This window comes from Pygocentrus nattereri, chromosome 9, assembly GCF_015220715.1.
Source record: "Pygocentrus nattereri isolate fPygNat1 chromosome 9, fPygNat1.pri, whole genome shotgun sequence".
NCBI classification, from domain to species: domain Eukaryota; kingdom Metazoa; phylum Chordata; class Actinopteri; order Characiformes; family Serrasalmidae; genus Pygocentrus; species Pygocentrus nattereri.
This window is the reverse complement of record NC_051219.1, coordinates 23774089-23787327: the sequence shown is the minus strand read 5'-3', so window position 1 is coordinate 23787327 and position 13239 is coordinate 23774089. Positions and strand designations below refer to the sequence as shown.

Genomic DNA, 13239 nt, shown 5'->3' with positions numbered 1-13239 from the left:
AAACAAATCTGAGCTAGTAAGGAGAGGCCTTTGGTGATTACACATGGATTAAACGTCATTACTACTGTGATACTATCATTACAAAAGCTTTAAAAAAGAAAATATCCTCAATTTGTTGAAGATGAAATGGTAATATCACTGCTACAGAAATTATTGGAATTTTCTACGCAAAATATTTTAAATGTTCATATTGTTCATTGGCTTGTGCATTAAAATGATTAAATTTTAATTAAAAGTATTAAAATATTGTTCGTCAAGACTGTCAAGCCACATTCATTTGGAAACACCAGCTATCCTTTAAAACACCAGTGAAATGGTCCAAAATTACTCTGAATTAAAATTTTATTAGGTATAATATGTTACATATTCAGAAGTACTAGACTTTGTTATGACAGTGTTGATATGGGAGGTTAGAAAGGTAGATAGAAACTGTGTTAATTCCGAAGTACGTTGCATATTTAATAACAAATATTTGTCCCAGTCTTATATTTTCATTGTGCCACTTTATGCAAATATGAGTAATCTGATGGGTCATGTGAAGTTGTTTTTTGTGTAGTTTGTGTCTCTGTGTTTATAAATTAACTGAATAATTTGTGCCCTAATAACACATAGTTAACAAAGCAATGCACTAAAGCCGTGCAGAGTGCGAGTGGTCAGATCTGTCTGTCGCTCTTTTTCCCCCTCATACTCTCATTGACACTGTATATCAGCTGTAACAAACTAGATCCTTTCAGCCTGTTTAACTCCCTGTGCTGTATTTTCTCCACTAAACAGATGTTATCTACCACCTGCAGGAGTGAAGTGCATTTTCAGAAAAGGCTCTAAATGTCTGTGGTGTGAAAATATTTTATAGAAAATTAAATTAAACAGACCACAGTTTTTAATACAAATAATATATATATATATTTTTTTGACTGTAGTTAAACTGGCCATATTTTGCCAAAACATGATTAAACCAGCCTCACATAGACTGCAGGACGTCATTTGTTCTGTCTATTGACAAAACAAGCCAAAAACATTTTAAGAAGTAAATGAATTGGATACAATTAACAGATACATCAAAATGGCTCATAGCCAAAAAAGGTAGCACAAGAAAATATGAGTTCTCTAAGAATTGTACTTTAAAAAGCTTTGTCATTATTGCAGTTTTTGTTGTATTAAGATTTATCAACTACATCAGTTTAAACTGCTTAAAGAAGTTTTTTGATGTTTTAATTTTACTCATCCACAGAATTTCTAAAAAATAGGGTAACAATATTAGAAAGAGAATTTCATATATGTTTCATATACGTTTATGTATATTATTTAGTAAAGAAAACAGTTCTCTATAGAATCACGAACACTCAAAAATTAGCATGATTAAATGGTTCTTTGCTTCATAAAATGGTTCTTCAGATTGATGGAGAACATGCCGTAGATGGTTTTATATAGAACCTTTTTGAAAATGGTTTTAGATAGGACCAAAAAGGGTTCTTCAGTTGATACAAGCTTGACATCATAGTAATAGAAGAACCCTTTTTTTTGGTGCTATATAGGAAGTTTCTTACAATGTAAAGAATCCTTTGTAATCATGCAAAGTGTTCTTTGAGTTTTCATGGTTCAATATAGAACCAGTTTCTTTACTAAAGTTTTAGTTATATATTTTTTGATCGCCTACAGTAACACAGTTCAAGTGGAATGTGTTCATTTTGGAGTATCTTATTTGATATGCACTGCAAAATCCAAGTTTCTCATTGGATTGAATGTGAGTTTTTCTAATCACAGTTGCTATGAAAGACACATTAGTGGGCGGAGCCTGTGGAGGACAGTGCACTGTAAAGCGATATTGGCTACTAAACTACTAAAAACAGTTCAGGATCCATATTTAAATGACCAGAATTGGGTCGGAGGGGCCAATAAACGTGATCAGGATATCTTTAAGTCTCTCTCTCTCTCTCTCTCTCTCTCTCTCTGTTTGGATGTGAAGGCACTAACCCCTCACTGCGTTGTTGTTGTTGTTTTGTTGTTGTGGCCGGCGGCTGTGTCTCCAGGTCAGAGCCGAGGATTCGCCTTCGTCGAGTTTAATGACTTACAGGAGGCCAGCCGCTGGATGGAGAGCAACCAGGTCACTCACACCACACACACACACACACATACTCTCAGTGCACAGGTGTGGATGGATGTTCAGTGAATCTGCACAAACTCACTGAAGTCTTCATGCTGTTCGATGGAGTTCTTGTAGGATTGACGATGTTGCTGCTTCTTAAGAATGCTTTTCTGAGATTTTTTTGAGCTTTTGTTTGTAGATGCACTGCAAAAAATGTTGTCAAATGAAATTATTATAAAGGGGAAGTGCACCAGCTTTTCAAAATTTCTGTGTAATTAATTGTGCATAATTGTGCAATTAATCAGATAATTAATTGTGCATAAAATTTAGAAAATCACTGAAATTTTCTTTTAAATGTTGTCAGTGAGTCAGTGTGGTATTTCAGGATCAGTTTCCTGGACAGGGATTAACTTCGGTCCTAGACCTCAGATTCCTTTCAATGGAGAATCTCCATACAGGATGCTCTGTAGTAGTAAAATATGAAAAAGAAAAAAATTACTAATTTATTTGTAATTAAATGAATAAAAAATTACAAATAATTTAAACTGTACTGAGAATGGGAAACTGTGAATGTTTACATGAAAGTTAGTTATTTCACTTGCCTTAACAGTTTTTGTGGTGTAAAAGGATGCTTGATATTGGCAAGAGTTATTATTAGCTTATCTCAGATTTGACATCATTTTATTTATACTTTATAAGCTTATTTAATTTCTGGTGGAATTTCCTCTGCTTGCTTTTTGGGGCAGTAGACGTACTGAAGACAAACTATCTAATTAACCCTTAGAAGTCAAACCCTTTGTAGTCAAAAATTGCTTAATCATGGCAGAAACATGCTCTTAGCCCAGAATGTACAGGCAACAGTGAGGTCTTGTTTTGTACCCACAGTCAGTCCAAATTTTAAATTTTTTTATTTGTTCTTTCAATGAGTTATGAGAACAAAATCCAAAACTATATCTTCTGAGAGTTAAATAGACATCTTGCTGAAGTAATATGGTGATTTGATGCTGTCCATTAACAGGCGCTGCTCTGTATATGTTTAGGTAATAATTTAGGCAGGTTTCATGGATGGTGTGTGAGGAGAGGGTGGAAAGTCATTGATTATGGCCCCAGTGCTGTATCAGTTGCATTAGATTCTCCAAATAAATTTTGCATGAAAATGTGTGTTATGGAAAAATCTACAAACATTGATAAGTTTTGTACTGTTAATGCTATATTTATAAAATTATTATAAAAATTATTCCTTGCAAAATTAACCCACCAAAGCAGAAGTTATAGAAATGTTTGTTCACAATTTTATAGCTAGCTAAATATCTATTTTTAAAAATCTGCATTGGAGCAACATGGCCCTCTATATCTCCATACAACGTCAGACCAAATCTTTAAAATTTCAGTAAGTGTTACTCATATTACAGAACTCTTTGCCAATTAGGTATTTGCCTTAAAGTAATACAGTTCTTAGATTTATGAGCTGTTAAAAATGAAAACAATCATATCACATGCAGTATTTCATGTCTTTAAAATGTATGTAACTGACATGAGCACATTTAAGTTAACAGATATACAGAATATAATGTTAGTGTCTTAAACCCAACCTATATTTATTAAAATTTAGTTTTACAATATGTACAGTGTATATGGAAAATAATAATATATAAAGGTACTGTGTCACTGACTTTAAGGAGAATTCTACAGATTTTTAAACACTTCTGCATAATTGAAGTGTTAGTCATTCAGAGTGGTTTGGTATGAAATGGTATAGATTTCTTTATAGTGGTGGTGATAAGAACCAGGGGTTATCATGACTGCAACGCAAATATAGACATTTTATTTACTATCCAAAACCACCAATGAACCTACATGTGTCTTCTGAGTTTTATACGGAATGTTGATGATGAGGAAGAAAATCTAAAATAAAATGTTTTATTTGGGGACTAGCCCAGTGATGGACTGGCGACCTGTCCAGGGTGTATCCTGCCTTCCGCCTGATGACTGCAGGGATAGGCAAAAATTTTTACTCAAATTTTCTCAAAACTATCATAAAACAATGTTTCAGACATCAGGCAGTGAATTCATAACCATTTCATGTAATAACTTTCTGTGAGGGAGCCTTTAGGGATGAACATCTGGTTCATATCACCACCACTGTGAACAATTCTGACTCGGTAAATTTCTCTAGATGATAGCGTTTCACACCAAACCTGAACTCTGAATGGCTGCGTTTACATCTTAATGGGATAGCATCACCGAAAGGCCAAATTTACTGTGCTTTTTGGAAATAAGAGTTTGATGTGATGTGTATCAAGTGTTTCAAAATGTACCATTTACTCTCCAGTCCATAAATGTAAACAAAGCTGCAGAAACAACATTTCATCCCAGACTACTATTTGAATGAGGCACAATATAGGGCTACCATGCAGAGTAGATTTCATTTTCTACATTTTATGTTTTCACAGTGGCCCACTTTGTAATATTTGTAATCTAATAATTAATAAAATAATAAAAAACTAAATAATCATAAGTTTTACCAGACCAATCTCTTTTTGTCCACTTAGAATCGTATAACTGTGAAACTCTATATAGTTACATAGATATAATCTATAAAATTGATATAATTTGTATAATTGAGAGACTGATCTATATAGCTGGGCTCTATTCTGATTTGTGGCCCTCTGTTGTGCTTAACTCAAAAAGCAGTCTACACTGAAACACTTTGTATAACTGAGTAAGTTCATCTACTTTTATGATGTCACAAAAACAGTTTCTTCAGAATGGCCTGTTTCTTGTTTATTTTCCAAACCTGAACTCTGTGGCCTGGTAGATTTTGACGCTTTAACAGTGTTTACATACTACAATCTCCTATTTAAAATAAAGTGAGGAAAATTCAGTTTTCCATGATGTGGGCACTTTAATTTAACAAAGTCCACATGCACTTTTTAAATTCTCTAAATCTCAGAGACTAATAAGGACACAAGCTTAAACGTTTTGTTTGGACAGTAATATTATTTCCTGAATCTATGTCCAAAAGTCTGTAGACTCCAGTGTTTCTTTTTGTAGTAGTGAGTCTGTGCTGCAGTAACAGCCTCTAGTTTTCTGGGAAGACTTCTAGATGTTGAAACATTGCTGTGAGGCTTTGATAGAGCATTAATGAAGTTAGTGAGGTACTGATATTGGATGGTCAGTTCTGGATCACTCCAACTCATCATAAAGGTATTGAATGGCGCTCCATCACTCCAGAGAACGCAGCTCCACTGCTCCACAGACCAATGCTTGGGGCCTTTATAACCCTCTAGCCCACGCTTGGCATTGGACATGGAGACCTTAGGCTGCTCCAAAGTGTCACATTCTATTGGCTCCTAAAAATAGATGAAGTCTCTCATTAAAAGGGCTGTGCAGATACTTTTGGACATACAGTGTATTGAGAAAAGCTGAGATGGTCACTCAGGAGGTGATGTCACACCAAACATGTAGAAGCTAAATGGTTTATGAGGGTAACAGAAGGAAAGATTGAAGATTGTTGAGTGTGAAGGGTGATGTTGCTGCCACAGTTGAGGAACAATTAGCTAAATAAGAATCCAGATAAATGCAGATAAAAATAGATTACAGATTGTTTTATTTGCATTTTGCTCTGCATTTCTGTCATTTGTTAGGTGATATCTTTCTATGAGTTATGTTTTATTAATGGAATATATTTGGGTGTTCAATCCACTATCTGCTCTGACCTATTGGAAGTGTCAGGGGTATGTTGTTGTTTACTGTTCTGGTCATTTTGGGGGTGGGGGTTGGATTTCTTTTCCCCTGAAGGGGGGGGTGTAAGGTCCTGGGCCGAGAGAGATGTCCAAAAGCACTCTCTCACACAGCGCGTCCGTCCCATTCTTCTCCAGCTGAAGGTGATATCTCTCTCTGTCTCTCTCTCTCTCTCTCTCACTCTCTCTCTCACTCTCTTTTACTGGCTTTCTCTTGTGAGGTGAATTCTGAACTGTGTGTTTTGGGCTCTAACTGTTTTTTTTTTTTTTCTCTTCCTTTTTTCTTTTCTCCTCGCTCTGTTTTCGTCTCAGAGAGTGCTCACTATCTTGGGACAGAGAGTGTCCATGCACTACAGCGACCCCAAACCCCGCGCCAACGAGGACTGGCTCTGTAACAAGGTAGACACGCTATGCTTCAAGGCCAAAAATTTATATCACAGTGTAATAAAATTTTCTGCCTGTTTTGGTATATACCACATTTTATCAATGTTAAAAAATAAAAAATAAATGTTTGTGGGGGGTTGTGTATGTATGTGTGTGTGTGTGTGTGTGTGTGTGTGTGTGTGTGTGTGTGTGTGTGTGTGTGTGTAAAATATCTCACCGCTGTCGGAACAAAACCTCATATCTCCAAAATGGGAACTTTGCAGGAGAAGGAAAAAAAAATATTACTTTCAATATAAGTGAATGGAACCACTTTTTTTTTCTCCAAGTCATTTTTGGCCATTCATTTTGGTCCATCCTTCATTAAATGTACACACATTATAAAGACCAATATGCATTTTCAAATTATGTCAAAAAGAAAAATGGAGATACAAGGTTTTGTGTGTGTGTGTGTGTGTGTTTGTGTGAGTGAGATCTAAATCTACTATCACTTGCCGTGTCCGTTACCTAGCAACCAACCATATACACACAAAGCTGAAACCTAAACACGTCATCAAAACAATTATTTATTATCATCACCAAGGATTCTTCGGTGACATGAAACTGAACTTCATTATTGATTTCCCGTTCCACCTGAAATGGTGAGGCAACCTCACATACGCAGAACTGCTGCGCCATTTAAGGTGGAGCGGGACGTTTCGCTAAGTAGCGACCGAGAAACAGCGTATTACTATCGATTTTTATGCGTTATGAAGGAAATGACCATAAAACACTATTACAATGGTTCTCTTACAATGCAACGGCTTTTTAACAGAGAAAATACTCACATTTATGTGTCTCTTTGGTCGCTTGTGCAGCCGTCTTGCCAACGATTTGCATAGCATTCTGGGAATTTTCTTGTAACACTCCGTTTGTAGTGAGCCTCTACACTGTAGAGCCTAACACTTCACCCTACCCCTCCATCTCACCAACAACCAGGACGACCCTGCCCCTAGATGTGAACACGCAAAACAGAGGGGTAGGGCTAAGTGTTAGGGGCAAGGGGTGAAATGGGATTGGGCCTTGGTCTCCGCTTCTGTGCACAAACAGAACCAGAATTTCTTTTGCTTGTTTCAAAGAGTTAATATAACATTACTACTCTAAACTCTGCATGTATTGGATGTGTGTGAGCTCTGCTAATTCAAACTGATGCTAAACCTTTTATTTTTCAGTGTGGAGTGCAGAACTTCAAGCGGAGGGAGAAATGTTTCAAATGTGGAGTTCCAAAATCAGGTAAATAGTGGGGACAGAGCTTTAAAATTTTATTTTCCCCCCAAGAACATTTGTGAGCTTTTGTGGTGTTATAAATTAAAACAGTCCCAATTTATATGTGCATGACCATTTTTCGTCCTGTCTTTATCTCTAAGAATTGACCAGGCTGTATTTGTCACTGTGCCTTTAAGATATATGTAAATAAGGTCTGTTAATATTAGCTATGCCTTATTCATAAGCAGTCTGAGCTAAAAACCCTCCTTATAACTTCAGTGTAAGTAGGCTGGGCTTAAGTGCTGATTTTTGATGACATCACAAAAGCAGTGAATTCAGTACAGAGTTTTTGCAACTTGTCTTCTGTATATAGACTGTATGTGCAGGGAGTGATGGGCACAGTTTGGCACTTTAAATGTGTTTACAAACTACATTAAACTTATTTATATTTTCAGAGGCTGAGCTCAAACTGCCTGTGGTACAGAAGGAGTTGCCCCTGGGACAGTTAAAAGACTCCTCACAGGGTCTACTGCCCCTCCCCACCATCTATCAGACCACTGCCCCCCTCATCAGTGTCACCAACACATCACAGACTAACGAGGTGGCCAACGATAGTAAGTCTCTCTCTCCTTCTCCCTCAGTCTCTTTTATTCTCCCTTCCTCTCTCTTGTTCAGTATCTTTCTTTCTCTATCTCTATCTCTCGTTCGTTCTCTCTGCTCTCTTTTTCTTGGTTATTCTTTCTGTCTCTCCTTGCGCTCCTACTCTCTCTCTTCCCATCTCTGTCCCTCTCTTTTTCTCTATATTCTCTCTCTCTTTTATGCTATTTTATTTTATTATTTACTCTTTCTCTTATTTTCTCTTCTCTCTCTCATTCTTTCTCTATTATTTTATTATTTACTCTCTCTTATTCTCTTTTGTCTCTCTCTCGCACTCTCTCTCTCACTCTTTCTTTCCTTTTTCTCTACCTCAGAATAGTTACGTAGAAACCTCTGTAAATGTTTTATTAGAATAAAGCAGCTCTGTGCTGATCTTTTGAGTATACAGTCTCATGCAAAAGTTTGGACACCTTGCTCAGTTGTCAAATGTTGATTCTGTAATTAGTGGTCATGGCCTTTAACACAGACACATCCATGTTTTATGTACAGAATGTGTTGTTGTTTCCTATGTGTAGCTCTGATCCTGAGGAATCTGGGTCCTCACACCAGTCTGGAGGCGATCCTGACGGCTCTCGCTCCATTTGCCACTCTGTCTCCCTCCAACATCCGGCTTATTAAGGACAAACAGACCCAACTGAACCGTGGCTTTGCATTCCTACAGCTCACCACCATTGTGGTAAATCATCAGCACATCTACATGATTTTCAATATATATATTGATATATATATATATATATATATATATATATATATATATATATATATATATATATATATATATATATATATATTAAATATTGAAAGAGTTTCAACATGATAAATAAAAGGGCGATGAAGTGAGTCTTGTTACAGAGAGATACACATAAAGCACAGCACAAGCAACATGAGCGAGTAACAGCGACAAAACTAAAATGCTCTCATTACAATTAGTGAAGCTGTCTACACGAGCTGCAAGCAGCAGAGTGCACTCTCTCTGTGACAGTCTGGAAAGAAACTGGCAGAGTGCTGGAAGAGGTGATTACTGTTTGTTTTGTGTCATTGAGGGAGTTTACATGCACTTAATAATTCAACAACTGCAGAAAATCAGATTTAGTCATTAATCACATCAGGTAGTGGAGAAACTCTGTCTACATGAGTCAGGCAGTAATTGGGTTTATGCTTTGCAACCAGCCAGTAAGCTTAAGACATATATGACGTAAACGTAACGTAAAATGCCCAGCACCATGGGGTGGTATCAACAGAATCAGAGCCTCGACTCACCAAGTGCCAAAATTGTCTTAACTTTTAATGTAAGTCAGTGGGAAGAGATTTTTTCTAAGCAGTTTTAGAGCATTTCTGTTAATCCATTCATCATAAAATTTTCACATAATTTAAAGAACAGCTGCGGTGCTCAAATGGGCACATAAATATATAAATAGACAGTACCAGATAATGTGCATGTAATATAAAGGATGTGCAATGTGAGTTTAAGCAACATTATGTAACAGCCTTTCACCTTAAAATACCAGCTTTGGAGGAACAGCACGAGAACCTCTCGACAGAACTATCGAGAATGTCACACACCACCAACTCAACTAGCTATAAGAAGAAGTAACTCTGTAATCCCAGCATGGACATCGTGGTAGAGGCTGCGAAGAGACCAAATAAGACAGGCAAGAGTAAATCTTAGACTCGCTTTTACTCGAGAGCTAAGAGAAAGGTGCAGGACAGATGCTGAGCTGGCCTTTTTTTGATGGAGGAGCATGCTCACATTTATATTAAAGCGACAAAATCTAAAAAGAAAACACTGTTATTGTCAGCCGCTGTAAGTTTAGAGATGGATTAGCACATGTTTTAGAATGGCATGTTTTCTTAGATTCAGTGCTGAAAAATGATTAAAAAATAAATTGGAGTCACTCAGGTAAGAGCTGATATCCTTGATTATGTGGTTTCTGAAACTTCATGACACACTATAATCTATAAACATGGACCAAAGTGCAGACAAAACTCTCCTACTGTTTTTTTTTCTTTTGTGTGTGTGTGTGTGTGTGTGTGTGTGTGTGTGTGTGTGTGTGTGTGTGTGTGTGAAAATCTATATTTCTTGCTTATAGATGGCAGTGTGCCATACAGTATCAGAAAATTTTGCAAATGAGATTTTTGGCCAGACTTTTTGTTTGTGTTATAGGAGGCATCTCAGCTGCTGCAGATTCTACAGGCACTGCAGCCTCCTCTCTCCATTGATGGGAAGATTGTATCTGTGGAATTCGCCAAGGGCTCCAAACGGTATGGAGGTTTAACACAGTTACATCTTTCTGAACAGAGGATCTGAAGACTCTCATCCAGAGAGCCAGCCTACCAGATTTCTACTCAAGAGAAACCATGATCCTCTAATACTAATACATGATACAATCGTGATACACGATGTAATTCGTCTTATACATACTTGATGACACTGAAGACACTAGTTTTTGCATCCTTGTTCCTTTTCTTTATTGAAATGTTGAAGAGTAATTTTTGCCTAAAATGCCTAGTTTTAGAGTGTATTGCATAAATATACTATATATTGTCACAGTTTAGAGAAAGACGAGTACAAATAGCAACTTTAATTGATTCATAATATAGCTAACAATGTCATTTGGGATTCCGCCACATTGACACTTGACAAATAATGCACTGTTTAGCTGTAGAAGCTAGAATTTCTAAACAACCATGGTTAGCGCACAATTTAGAGGATGCAACGCCGTTTGGGATTCACTCTGGGTTTGTTGCTACTTCTAGCTGACACATGAACATTTGTGTAAGATATTCAAATGACATTGTTTAATCCTGTTGCAGTTTTACAGTAAATTATTTTGTGTGCTTTAATTCAAGCCTGTGATATTAACGATGGAGTTATTTAGCATGTTTACTATCTTATAGCCTATAAGGTAGTTGACCAGCCTGGTTCTGGTTAAGAAAATCAGCTCCTCAGTTTATACAGAACAAGGTTCTAACTTCATCAGTACAATCGGTGGTCCATGCGAGCAGCATTAGAGTCAGATTATTCCATTAACAAGACAAGGATTTTTTGTGATGTGGGAGTAACAAAGTTTGGTTGTTATGAGGTAGTTGGTGTGCACACATTGTGTATTTCACAATAGCTTCAAATGTGGCTCAGCTAATCAGATTTTACGACCGGAAATATCAGTTTAATGATATATACCATATGTACTTGGTGTAATATAATAATGTGTAAAAACATGATAATAATCTTACTTTCTCTTTTTCTCTCTCTCAGTGATGTGTTTCTGACTGATGGCAGTCGCGTTAGTGCTGCTACAGTGGCCAGTACAGCGATTGCTGCAGCTCAGTGGGCCATATCTCAGGTATGTATATACCCAGTTCAGCCAATGGTCGATCTATAATGATTTCCTGCATGCAGTGCTGATATTTACAAAGCAAGAAGAGTGAAGAAATTGCAGTTTAAGTTCACAGTTTTTTTTCACTCCTGAAATTTTGGTTTGAACTTGAATACAACCTGATTTTCTGTCCGAGCCAAACAAAATCACACCATCAAGTTTTCAGTCTGAACCGACCAGAGCCCAGCAAAACCCGATCTGACCCAAACTGGCTCATCATTGCCCAAAGTGCCTCATGACAAAAATTGTTGATGCTGTCAAAAGCTGACATGAGATTCTCAGAGCATCAGCTTCTTGCATGCACCTCCCCACTGGCAATGACAAAATGAGGGGAAACAAATGGGTGAAAAAAAAAATCTGATGTTTCTGTATCTGTTTCTGTATCTTTCTGATGACCCAGCTCAGAAATACAGTTCAAACATTTCCTCGATCTGTAGAGTCACCCTTTCCTTCCATCTTATCTTGAGATCATACGTGACTCACAACCGGAGTTATGAGGCTATGAAGAGGGACTGAGATGCATGTCATCTGCATCTCACCATGTGAAACTGGTGGATTTGTGTGTCCGTCTGCATTTTGTGTGAAACTGACCGATCACGCCGGAAACCCTTTATTCAGACCACATCAGAGACTCATGTGAAATGACGTGCAGAGAGTTTACAGTAGCTGAAGTTGCTGCAGCGGATTCAGAAAGCAGTGATGAAGATAACGGAACATTTTAATATGAAACATATGAGGATCATGTTACATGAAGAGCCTTTAAAGGAGAAGAGATCCAAAAATCGAGAGAACAACCTCAGACTACATAGGGTTAAATTACATGAACATACTTGTAGTCTACAGTATGTTGTACTGCACTCGTATAAACCAGTACAGTGGTGTATAACTTTCATTACTTATTTTTATTAGCCTTGTTCCAGGGAAACATGCCTTAGACTACATTTGGCAAAAATTATAGGAACTACCACTTCAAAGTTTTAACATCCCCCCTCTTTTCCACCAGACAGCCCAACAGCTCTCTGCAGGAGCTCCTGGAGGTGATGCGAGTGTATACCAGCAGGGGGCAGCAGCTGTGTTTGTGCAGGAGGGCCAAGATGGGGGCAGCCCTGAGGGCTTGAAAGGGCCTGGTGCTTTGAGAACGGACTTGATCTCGTCCGCCCCAGGGATAATGGGGGCCTATGAGGGAGGGGGTGGGGCTACAGGTGAGAAGTAGAGGAAAATTTGTGTAAATGCTAACATGCATTCAGTGAAAAAACATACAGAACATACTCTGTACATCAAGTTTAGGGACATTACAAGTTTTCAATGTTTTTAATAAAAATTATGTCTTCTAAAACTTGTTTAAAAAAACATATATATTAAAACCTAAGGAGGTTTATTTAGGGGTGCTCAGACTTTTCAGATATTTATGGTGACGAGATTGTTGTCTGTATTGCTATGGTGCTGTGTTGCTACGGTGCAGTCTGTGCTGATCTCTAGAGTTAAAGTGTGAATTAGCAGTTATACATTAACTCCAGCATTTAAGACCATTTATAAATTAACTCCAGCATTTAGGGCCGCCTGTTGTTAAAAAATGATATAGAAGTATGTAATAAACCTTTGGTCCCTGGACATTTCAGGAGTTAATAAAGGAAAAACATTTTTGAAACCTGCTCTTCATACTAATAAGAACATTTCATGAACATGAAGCTTGCTGTATAAGATAAACATACACAAAGCATCAGCACAGAACTGATTCATCCTGAACTAA

At 37.3% G+C, this 13239-nt stretch overlaps 1 protein-coding gene across 2 annotated transcripts in view; it reads left to right on the top strand.

Moving 5' to 3' along the window:
• The window catches only part of rbm10 (RNA binding motif protein 10), a 40871-nt gene that overhangs the window by 8570 nt on the left and 19062 nt on the right, over positions 1-13239 (top strand). For both annotated transcript variants that reach the window (XM_017715602.2, XM_017715600.2), the window contains exons 6-13: positions 2031-2104; positions 6142-6228; positions 7422-7482; positions 7911-8069; positions 8628-8788; positions 10277-10374; positions 11369-11456; positions 12493-12691. In XM_017715602.2, the coding sequence (XP_017571091.2) occupies positions 2031-2104; positions 6142-6228; positions 7422-7482; positions 7911-8069; positions 8628-8788; positions 10277-10374; positions 11369-11456; positions 12493-12691 (927 nt within the window). The remainder of the gene's footprint in view (positions 1-2030; positions 2105-6141; positions 6229-7421; positions 7483-7910; positions 8070-8627; positions 8789-10276; positions 10375-11368; positions 11457-12492; positions 12692-13239) is intronic.